This window comes from Cervus elaphus, chromosome 30 (assembly GCF_910594005.1).
Source record: "Cervus elaphus chromosome 30, mCerEla1.1, whole genome shotgun sequence".
In the NCBI taxonomy this organism is placed as follows: Eukaryota; Metazoa; Chordata; class Mammalia; order Artiodactyla; family Cervidae; genus Cervus; species Cervus elaphus.
In genome coordinates, this window is record NC_057844.1 from 19999666 (window position 1) to 20012024 (window position 12359).

The 12359-nt window shown below is 34.7% G+C and overlaps 1 protein-coding gene across 3 annotated transcripts in view; it reads right to left on the reverse strand.

Annotated features, from left to right (window-relative positions):
• Positions 1–12359, reverse strand: part of KPNA3 (karyopherin subunit alpha 3) — a 91347-nt gene that overhangs the window by 8699 nt on the left and 70289 nt on the right. For all 3 annotated transcript variants that reach the window (XM_043891884.1, XM_043891886.1, XM_043891885.1), the window contains exons 9-12: positions 12177–12346; positions 11041–11085; positions 1504–1635; positions 449–577 (exon numbers count right to left, since the gene is read on the reverse strand). In XM_043891884.1, coding sequence (XP_043747819.1) covers positions 449–577; positions 1504–1635; positions 11041–11085; positions 12177–12346 — 476 coding nt within the window. The remainder of the gene's footprint in view (positions 1–448; positions 578–1503; positions 1636–11040; positions 11086–12176; positions 12347–12359) is intronic.

A 12359-nucleotide genomic window follows, 5' to 3' on the forward strand; every position in this document is an offset into this window, starting at 1 on the left:
TAATAGCCACCCAAAGGAAAATTTCATATGTTCTTTCCACCTGAAAGTGAAAGTAAAGTCGCTCAGTCGTGTCCGACTCTTTGCAACCCCATGGACTGTAGCCCATCAGGCTCCTCCATCCATGGAAGTTTCTAGGCAAGAGTACTGGAGTGGGTTGCCATTTCCTTCTCCAACCTAGTGACTACTAATTTGTTGATCACTGCTACTGCTCAATATATTTAAATAAAAACACTGGTTAAAATGAAAATAATTTTATTCTGTGATGATCATGGCAGCACTTACAGCAGGCAATTAAGAACTGAAAGAAAATAACTGCAGAGGTGATCTGAAGCTAACCAGAGTGGTCTGAAGAGAATCACAAGTGAAAAGCAATCGAAACAAGAAGGGAGTTAAAAATGAGATACACAAAGAGAAAGAAATGCATTGATGGGGCTGTTATAAGCCTTACCTTATTTATCTTCTCTTTTGGGTGTGACAGGAGGTTTGGGAAGTGTGACAGGACATCGCAGTTGAGAACAACCTGGGTCTGTTCGTCTGTACCTGTCACTATGTTGCCAACTGCTCTGAGTGCTGCTGTCTGGGTGGGGATAAAATACGTTCTATAAATTTGTTTATGATGAAACTGATTTTATGTTTTTTATAACCCTGAGAAAATATAAAAATGCAAGTGGTGAATGATTAAAACCTACTGCATTCTTATACAAAGCATTTTATAGAACTGAGAAGCAATTCTGAATTTTAAACAACAGTCTTGTGAAAACTGGAATTATACAGGAAAAATTATATGAAAAACTGTTGGAGAAAAGATTAAAATAAAAAAACATAAAGGTCTGTTTTTTTCATAGATATTTTTATCTATTAGTAAACTGGCACCACAGAAAGATTTTAATAAAGGCCTAGAATGGGTACAGATTTCTATCTAAAGTCATTTTGGCAGAAGTGGGATGAACAGATCTATCAGTGATGTGATGAGAAATGAGAGAGAGAGAGAAAGAGAAAGAAATGCAGTTATCCAGAGAAAAGAAAAGAAACCTTGAACTAAATGAGTGGCTCTCGATACAAGGAGAAAGACAGATGTGAAAGCTATACAGTAAGGACTGACAGGATTTTGAAATGGTGAGGAGATAAGAGGAGGAATACCAAGGTGCCTAGCTTGGACTATGCTGTCCATTAATAGGGGATATATGAAGAGGAGTCGGTTTGTGGGAGAAGACAGTATGTTCATTTTTGCCTACTTGAAATAATAATAGAATATTATTAAAGGAGGTTCTTGGCAGTTATGTCTGAGGACTCAAAGACAATTGGCTATATATGAGTCTGAAACTCAGCAAAGAATCTGGATTAGATAAAAGATTTAGAAATCAACAAAATTAGATTCAGTAAAATAGCAGAAGAAATACTGAAGAAATGTGCATACAGACAGAACTGAAGCCTGGTTGTGTAAGTTAACTGGTTATAGCAAGTACAAATGTAATACAAGTAAGAAAAATGCTCAATACTTACTTGAACTTTTACTTCCTGGTGGCTCAGAAGGGGCACAAGAAACGGCACAACCCCTGAATCAATAACCATCTGTATCTGCTCATTACCTCCGTCTGTCAGGTACGACAGTGCCCAAACAGTGTCCACGAGAATCTGCAGGAAATAAAAAAGAATGGCCACTTAATGTATTTGTTTAAATGCTTAAGATACATAACACACTTAGGAGATGGTGACATAAAAAGTAATTAAATTTTGTTTTAGCTAGGTAGCAAAAATATCTGCTAAGCTGATACAAGGTAAAACTCTCTCAATGTCTACCTCAGGTCACTCTTCACAAAAATGAGACACAGAAATCTGGGTCAACTTCTATCCCAACTTCCACATCTATATATTAAGTAGATAAATTTAAAAATAGGCAGAAAAGGAATTCTTCCTGCTCCTACAAACTGAATACCTGATAATCATAAGGAAATACTTTATATACAGAATGAAGCCAGTATGCCATGCTGCTTCAAGTCTAGAAGAGCCCCCAAAGATCATTTATCCATGTTAGTAGTTTTCAAACATGTTTAACAATGTAATTTTTCAGACTATGAAAAAGACAAATGACTTGGCATTTTAACTTTAGGAAAATAAAGTTAATTATTCGCAAATGTCTTGAGAAATGCTCCAGCAGAAGAGCACACACTACACCCATCTAACTTTGCAAATGATACGAAACAAAAACCAGGTTCAGGTGTGTTGACTCATTCAAAGTCAGAGAGCTTATAAGTAGTTTTCCTCGGTGTCTTGACAGAGGAATGTAAGCACAGGTCTGATCTCATGTGAAATCCAGAGATGCTTCTTATTATAAGACATTTGTTGCTCTAAAATAAATGCTGCCATCTCAATTCAAATCTCTCCAAGTATCCTTCAAAAAAAGTTATTAATAACTATTAATAAGGGCATGTAAAATCACACATGGCCCACACCTTCAACATTACTAGGAGTCTGAGAATGCTACAAATTTCAAATTACCTATAAGAAGAGAAAAAACTGAATTCTATCCTTTGTCTGGACCTCCTGCCTTAAGCTTATGTGAGACTTCAGAGAAGAGGAAAGGTGAGTGAAGAGCTTACAGTCACATATCCTAGTAAAGCTACTCCACATTAGTGGGACAGAGACCATGTCGCTCAAAAAAGCCTACATTATTTACTATCAGTTCTTTACAGAAAAATCTGCTGACACCCTTACCAGAGGATGACCTTCTTTCAACTAAGAGAAAAGTGAAGAAATATTTCAATGTAGATGAAAGATTAACACAAATGGGAGGGTAAGAGTGGAAGAATACTTTTAAAATGATATGTGTTCCAGAAAAATAGAAATATTGCAACTTCCAAAAATGAGAGGACAGAAGGTATGCCCAGGAGTTGCATCCATCTACCATCCTACCCCCACAAGGAAGGCCTCCTTACGGGAGGGTGTGAACAGATGCTGGGTGGGGCAGAGCTTGTCTGTTCCTCAGTCTGGCATTAATAGGTAGCAAGATTTAAATAGAAATCAGAGTCTCATAACACCACCCAAAATGTGGGCTACAGAAAATAACTCATCATATCAAGAACCAGGATCATCTAAACTGAAAGGGGAAAGGGTGGTCAACAGATGCCAATACTGAGATGACACACATGTTGTAGCTATCTGACAAGAGTTTCAAAGTAACTGTCATAAAAATTCTTCACCAAGCAATTGTGAACACACCTGAAACAAAATATAGAAAATCTCAGCAAATAAAAAGGAGATATAAGGAAGAACCAAATGGATTTTAAATTAACAGACTCAATAATCAAAATTTAACTCATTGGAAGTAGGAGAGAAACAGGAAAAAAAACCAACTAACTCAAAGACAGATCAATATAAATCATCCATGGGGGGAGGGCAAGATGACAAAGAATGAAGAGAACTTTAGGAACTTGTAGAATGATTAACAAAAGACATAACATTTATGCCAGTAGAGTTTCAGAAAGAGGTGAAGCTGAAAAAGTAACTGAAGAAATAATGACAGAAAACTTCCCAAACTGGGCAAAAGACACAAACCTAGATTCAAAGATGGGAGAATAAGTGAGAGAAAAGTGGAAATAGAATAAGACAGTCACTTATTCTATGGGTAAAGACAGGAGTCAAAAAATACCACTGAAACCTGTCAAACCAGACAGTTTGAAAAAAAAAAAGGCATTATAAAAGGTTTAAGTATAAAGGTAATATTACAAGAAAAACAAACATCCCTAAATACCAAAAGAAATTTTTAAAAGAGAGAAGAACACTAGGTAGAAAATAAAACACAGAAATTATAACTGAAAGTAACAGGACAGAGTTGAAACCAATCATGAACAGGCTTAATTCACCTGTAACAAGAAAAAGATTTTCAAACTGGATCTTAAAACAAAACCCAATTCTATACTGTATACAAGAGACACGCCTAAGTCACTCAGAAAGGCTAAAAATAAAGTGACAAGTAGAGGCACATCAGGTAAGTCAGAAGGAAGCTGAGACTACAAGCCTATGAGCTGACCAGTGTGACTCATTCTACAAATCATTACAAAGAATAAAGGCTACTTTACAAAGCTAAAAACCCCACAATTTACAATGAAGATATAACTGTTAAGGACATCTATTTACCAAATAACCCTATAAATACCAGTATAAAGGAGAAACTAAAAAGATGTAAGAAAATAATAAAAATATACTGATGAAAGACTTTTCACACACTATTGTCAGTATGAGGTCAAGTAGACAAAAAAATAAGGATACAGATTTTATAAATATATACTGAAATTCAAACCTTGATAATAGATACTATAACATGCAGACGGGGCACAAAAAAATTAGGTCCAAAGTAAACATCAATTACATAAAGCAGAAATACTATAAAATTATTACAAGGCAATAAAATTAGATATTAATAAATACAAAATACTGTATGGAAATTTAAGAGTCTTACTCTTGGATTAAAAAATACAAAAAAATTTCTAGACTATTATAATGAAAATACCAAATATCAGAAGCTATGGGATTTATGTAAAGCAGTGTTCAAAGGCAAGTTCACAGCCTTAAAAATGTATACAATAGAACTTAAAAAGAATGAAAAAAGATTCCTAATAAAAAAGCTAGAAAAAGAACAGAGTAAACCAAAATAAAGCAAAAAGAAACAACAAATACAAAAGTAGAAAGAAATGAAGTAAAGAACAGGAAAAACCACAGATCTAATTAAAAAACTGGAATCCTGATTCTTTGAAAAAACTTTTAAAAGTCCTTGTTAACTTAATTAGAGAAAGTGGTGGAGGAGTACAAACGTACAAAATAAGAAATGATGAAGAAAATAACCCTTCAAACAGTAAATTAAACCCCTCAAAAAAATCTTACAATTATTCTGCATACTTACATGCAAGCAGAGTTGAAAACTGAGAAGAAATGAGTAATTTCCTAAGACAACAGCTTACAAAAAACTGACCACAGCAGAGACAGAGAACTTAAGCCAATTTCAATAGCCAGAGAAAATTATCAAGGAACTAATCCCACAAAGTATACAGACCCAAAAGGCTTCAACGGGAAAAGCCACCAAATCTGCAAAGATCAGACAGACAGACCCCAGGCCGAGCACAGAAAATAAATGAAGAGTGCTATTTTTAAAACGCAGTAAAAATATAATATTAATACCTAATGAAGACACCATTAAAGCAGCTGTGGACCAATATCATTTAGGTAAATAGTGATATAAAAATTCTGAATAAAATATTAGTGAACAGGAGCCCACACTACCTTAAGAAAATAATATATGATAACCAAGTGGAATTACTCAAGGAATGCAAAGGTGATTCAATTTTAGGAACATCTACCTATGTCATATTAATAGATTTAAAGAGAAAAATCATATAGTCATCTGCATAGACACTGAAAAATTCCAACACTCATTCTGAGGTCAACACTCAAAATGGGATTTTATGGACATTTCCTTAACATGAGAAAACATCTGTAACCGAGGAATAAAAATCTAAATCAACAAAAGGAATGGCTAATAAATTTGACTACATAAAAAGAAAAAACCTGCATGGCAAAATATATCAAAGACAAAGGACAAATTAGGAAAATACTTGAAATATATATCAAAAGTAAAGAGCTAATGTCCTTAAAACATAAAGAGCTCTTATAAGCTAAGAAAAAGAGACCAAAAGTTTGATAAAAAATGAGCAATAAAAGATGAACAGGCTATTTGAAAAGATGCAAAAATGGCTCTTCAACAAAATCAAGTTCAACTTCACTTACAAAAAGTGAAACACATACTAAAAATGAAATACAGTTTCTCATAGATCGACAAAAACTTTAAATGTGACAGTACATTCTATGGGCAAGGCTAAGGAGAAAGTCACTTTTATGTATTTCTGCTGAGAATGCAGATGGCACTGCCCTTATGCAGGGTGTTTGGTAGTGCGTAACAAAAATTACAGTGCATTCACTCTCTGATCTAGCTATCCTGCTTCTAGGAATATACCCTGAAATACACCTCCGGCAATATGAAAATACACAAGATTAATCTCTGCTACATTATTCATATTTGCAAAATTCAAAAAACTGACTAATTGCCCACCCCAAGTAGGATGTTTGAATAAACCTTAGCCACAAAATGGAATAATGTGCATAACAATACTGGTTCCCTTGGCCTGTGATGTTTTAGGAGGTTGCTACATGAAATTTAACTTTGCCCCCTCCATTATAGCCCCCTTCTATTAGCAGAAAATCATTTTTCCCCTAATACACAGTAGCCTAGAAAAATGAAATATTTAAGGTTTCTAAGCTGAAATCAATTCATGGTTTTTGGTGGGATCTCATGACAACATTCAAAGGCTAGTGGGAGAAAGTAAGCTACAGCTAGATCTCAGGTCCCCTGAAACCGCAGACTCTTCTAGTTCCCCTTTAATTTTTCTTTTTGATAATATATTGGACCTTCAATGAAAAATCTCATTTTTAAAATGCTTTAAAAATTTGAATTCACAGTACAAGATTATCAGACTATTCAAGTTTCTTCTGTTTTCAGCAGTTTGCTTTCCTCACCTACAATCAGGCTAACAGTTGCTTTAATATTTATAATTGTACCTTTCATTGCCTTTTCCCATCTGAACTGCTTCTGCTATTCTACAACTCCTCCATCTAATATTCTTCACCACCCCACCACCCCAGTTTTCTAGATTTCTATGGTTAAATGCCTGGCTTTTACAGTCACTAACAGTCAATGACTATACTCTTTTCCTTCCAGCTAATAATCAGATTAATCATGTGCCAATGAAGTCCTCAGCAATCCTGAGGTATTTTAATTATTTTTAAAGACCTTTTTTGTACAGTTCTGTGTGTTCTTGCCACCTCTTTTTAATCTCTTCTGTTTCTATTAGGTCCTTGCTGTTTCTGTCCTTTATCATTCCCATCTTCGCACAAAAGGTTCCCTTGGTATCTCCAATTTTCTTGAAGAGATCTCTAGTCTTTCCCATTCTATTGTTTTCCTCTATTTCTTTGCTTTGTTCACTTAAGAAAGCTTTCTTATCTCTCCTTGATAGTCTTTGGAACTCTGCATCCAGCTGGGTATATCTTGCCCCTTCTCCTTTGCCTTTTGCTTCTCTTCTTTCTCAGCTATTTGTAAGGCCTCCTCAGATGATCATTTTGCTTTGTTGCATTTCTTTTCCTTCAGAATGGTTTTGATCACCATCTCCTGTACAATGTTATGAACCTCTGGCCACAGTTCTTCAGGCACTCTTATCAGATCTAATCCCTTAAATCTATTTGTCACTTCCACTGTATAATCATAAGGGGTCTGATTTAGGCCATACCTGAATGGTATAGTGGTTTTGCCTACTTTCTTCAAATTAAGTCTGAAATTTGCAATAAGGAGCTAATGATCTAAGCCACAGTCTTTGATGACTGTATAGAGCTTCATCCTTTAATAAACTAGTAAATATTAACTGTTTGCCTAAGTTCTTTGAACTGCTCTAGCAAATTAATAGAACCCAAGGAGGGGGTCTTGGTTCTCTGCATTAAACCTCCAGTTTAAAGCTGGTTGGTCAGAAGTGCCGGTCTGACTTTGTGACTGGCAACTGAAGTATTCCTGTGGGTTAGGGGAAGAGGTGGCCAACACGTGGGACTGAGTCCTTGACCTGTGAGATCTGACACTATCTCTGGTTAGTGTTGGAACTGAATTAAATGGTAGGATATCCAGTGGATTGCAGATACTCACTTGGTGTTGTGGGGAACCTCCCCCCAAATCCCTACTGCAACACATCTGGCGACCAGAAGTATGAGAAGTGAAGTGTTCTGTGTGTGCAGTAAAGGAGACACATAGGAGAGACCCACAGGAAGAGCTGGGTTTTTTCCCTAAACAGAAGGGAAAAGACATTTTCCCTAAACAAATCTGTGTTCTTTTGCTATAAATTATAAGCATGAGTGTAAAAGCTTTTCAATGATTCCTTCTAGAAAATCACTGAACTTGAAGTTGGTCCCAGGGACCCCTGACATATCATCAGGTGTCACTACCCATCAAGTCTCAGCATATAACCAATCTGCCACAACTGACTGATTTCATTTGTACCAGCAGCAAAGCAAGGTAGATTTGTATCAAATGTTAGGTAACAGTCAAAATTGTCTGGGCATATCAAACCATGGATGAGTAACTTCAAAAAGGACAGGAAAACCAAATGCTACAGAATCACTGCAACTGCACGTTGACTTTAAGAACAATAACTAGAAAGAAAATGAACACAGACTGACCTGAATCAGTCCCGATTTCTTTAGTTCTCAGAGTCAGTATGTAGTTCTTCTAATGTCATATAAGCATATTAATGTCCATAAGCCACCTAGTTCTCGCTACACCCCAACACAGCTTCTCCAGCAGTCTCACAAATGACTGTCTCATAAATGAAGTCTTTTAATATTATTCTTTTACTTTTTCACTTCTCCTCTTTGATTCTTTCCTCTTCAAGTTCTACTCACTTTATCTTTCCTACCCATTACCACTTTGGGTTCATACCTTCATCAGCTTCCTCAAACCTACTATGATAGCAAAATCGGACAGGTTATGTTCAAATTTGCCCTATTCCAGATCCTCCTTACCTCTTTCAAATTGTCTGACTATAACGGACATGAACATAGCACTCCTCTATTTGAAAATCTTAGTGACTGCACTGATTACAAGAGAAGCCCAAACTCCTTGACACAGGATAAAAAACTGTGTAATTTAACTCCCCAGCAAATGTTTCAGCTTATTAATCACCTGGATTCTCCACATCCTCGTGTATTCTCTTGAATCCTTAATTTAGTTCCTCTGGTACCTGAAACAACTTTTTCAACTTGACAAAATCCTTCTCATCCTAGTTGTATGACTATAGACAAATTAGTTAGCTGTCTTTTTTTTTTTTACCATATTTGTAACATGAAGACAATTTTAATAACCAATCACATATGATTTTTCTAAAGAATAAATGAGTTAACAATTGAAAAAGTGCTAAAAAACAGTGCCTGGCACACTTAAAACCCGTAATAAATGCTGTTAACATAATCATCTTTTTTCACCTCTAACAATACTTCCACCACCATCCCTCTCCTTATAATGCTTATTTCAAATGTTACTTTCTCAGTGAAGCTTTCTGGTTGCTAGAGAGAACACATGCTTTGATAATTCTAGCATTTTGGTGATTTCTGTTTTCTTTTCTTGTTAGTCTGCACACATACTGTATCCTTATGTGATCATGGTACAAAACGGCATAGGCCTTGACTTGGCTTTAATTCTCAGCCACAGCTTTTATTCATCGTATGACCCTTAGTTAGGTTATTGAGTTTTTTACTTAGTTATTTTTTACTTAGTTATTTACTGAGTTTCAATTTCCTTACTTATAAAATAAGAGAACAAAATTTATCTCATAAGGGTGCTGGTAAGATCAAAGGAGATTACAGAAACAGATTTAGTACAGCAAGCAACTGACAAAAGCTCATTTCGTTCACTCTTTTTACCTGCTACTAATGCTGACATCTTAGAGGGCAGAGTCTCCATGTCTTCTTCATTTTTGTGCCTACAATTCTTTGCACAATTCTAAGTGGGACAATCTGTTTTTTTAAACTTGATAAATATACTTAAAACTATAGTACTTCATTACTTTAATACCTCTAGCTTTCAAATAAACAAGACCAATAGGTGGTGGAAGCTTTTATTCCCCTACAATCAATTCCCTAATGTCCTAGGGGAGAAGTCTTGGTAGAAATATCAGATATCTTGCTTATTTCCCTTTTAATTTTGGCTTTCAGAAAGCTTAGGACTAAGTTTAGCATTCAGTAACAACAAATACAGTTTTAAAAACAATTTTACCTCCTCCTCCTTTCTTCTAAGGTATTTATTATCTTATGTCTATTGCTAAGTCACTTTTATATCCATTTTGAAAATAGGACAGTATATAACTAAACAGGATTCACTTAACTGTTATGACAGTTCATGCTAACACTTCACAAATAAAAAGTTACTTCAGTTACCCTTAAAGATTCCTTCCTAAGAAAGTCCTAAAATTAACTAGGGAAATGTGTGGTTCAATACTTACATGGGAACTATATATTGCTTCTTGAGAAATGTTAACAAAGATGTATTTTCTTCATCTCAATGATAAATCACACATAATTCTGACAGCCACATACATAAATATTATGTGTAAACAAAGATACACAAAAACACAAACATACAAATCAGAAGAGATCTTAATTGGAATATCAGAAGCCAAATTCATGCTGGATGAACATTAGAGTCAGTTCTGAATTCTCTGAAATTTATCGACTGTTTTACTTTGTGGAAGAACTGACATTCAGTCTTGCTATAATCAGGAGAATTCTCAGACTGCCTGAAACAAAAATGTGCCAGAATATATACAGTAAGTGCTTAACCAAACCTCATATAATGAACAAATCATCTAAAGATACCTTTGCATTTAAAGCTATACTTGATATTCTTCAATACTGTACCTCAAAAGGTTATAGCCTGGGAGTTAGTAGGGTTTCACAGAAAGTAAATAAGATCTGTCATCAGAAGATCTCAGTTTTAAATATGGACACTGACCCTTACAAGCTCCGCAACTTTGAATAAGTCACTTAACCTTTCCCTGAGGCTTTCTTTTTTTAAAATGGGGATAATACTATCTAGACTACCAATTACAAAAATCAAATTTAAAAAATTTTTAAAGTATGAAGGAGCTTTATAAAGCTTTTACCACTTTATAAATATGATACTTAAAAATACTATTATGATATAAATAACTGAGTTAACTACATATGTGATAATTTCTCCAATGTTAGCATTTTTGTTCTCTGAATGATTTAAGATATAAACTCAGTTTAACCCTAATCCTACTTCTGAAAACAGAACATACATTTCTTCCACATACACTGTGGAAGCCTGACAAATTATTAAGATATATTGTGACACTTACGAAAAGCATAAGAATAAATAACCCTTTCAGTCTCATTAAGAGCCAAATTCCAAATCTAAGGTTCTGTTTTACTTACGTTTATATCTGTATGGTATATGAGGACACATAATGCTGGCAAAATCTGAGGGAAGAAAACAAATGATAAATAACTCTAGAGTTGATGAAAATGTCTTTGCAAAAACGAGTAACTGTGATTTTTTTAAAAAAGTAGTAAATACTGTTTGAGTGCAAGAAAAACAACATTAAGTTTTTTGAATCTCTATTAGGAAAATTAAAATACAATAAATTCAATCTGAAACACCAAAAAATATTTCAGATGTTTAACTAAAATACTCAAGTAAGTCTGACACAAATTAATGCACCTTAAAGGAAAAACATTTGTTTCCAATAACCTTATTTATGACATGCCTACCGGAAACAGTGGAGATGCGAGTATATAGTTATTTTTAAAAAGCCATTCTTAAAACCAATCTCATTGTCCCACTTACCTGTTTAAAGTAAAACTAAGATTTTATTTAAGAACTATTTGAGTCAAAGTTTTTGACCTCAGATTTAGTCAAGAGAAGTATGACTAGTATAAAGTCTGTTGCATGCAGACATTTCAAATCTTTTCTTTAAATCCGTGAGGGAGTGGGGGGAATCACTAAGTACCCTTTCCACACGGGCAAGAGGTGGCAGAAGATGGTGAATGATGCCAATTATAAAGATTAAAGATTCACAGTCAACATTTCTCTATTTAGTCAAGTGATTAAAGGTTACATAGGATTTTATAAAACTTAAAACACTCAGATCCATTTACGAATCAGATGTAAACAGCAAAGATTTTACTTTGCTTTAATTAGCAGATTTAACACAGCAATTTAACTCTAGAATATTTGCATATAAGCACACTAGATTTATCTGCAGCAATCCCTTAATTTTTAGTGTTAAATCAACAACTCAATGTAGTAATAAAACTGAGATTTTATTTTCTTCTTTTGTATTTTTCTGCTTGAATTTATGGTTTCTTGGATTAAGGTGGACTGTATTTGGTCAGGTGCCACAGGTCTCAACTTTTATTTCACAGAAGTAAAAAATTAAGTTATGATACATTATTTAAATATCTCATACCTGCAATGAAATCATATGCGCTATTTCATTCCCTGTGCATGAAAACCTAAAGCATAAACATAGGGAAAATATACCATCTGGCCTTTGCAATTCTTCATTTACCTCCTGAACTGTCTCCATAGGCGGTGGGGGGTCCTTATTCCTGCAGAGATTGACAATGACCCATGTGACGTTCCGAAGGAAGGTGATGGGAATGGAGGGATTGATGAAGGACAGAAGAGGTTTGACAACTCCCAGTGATATGACATAATCTCTACATTGAGGACCATCACCTACAGAAATGAA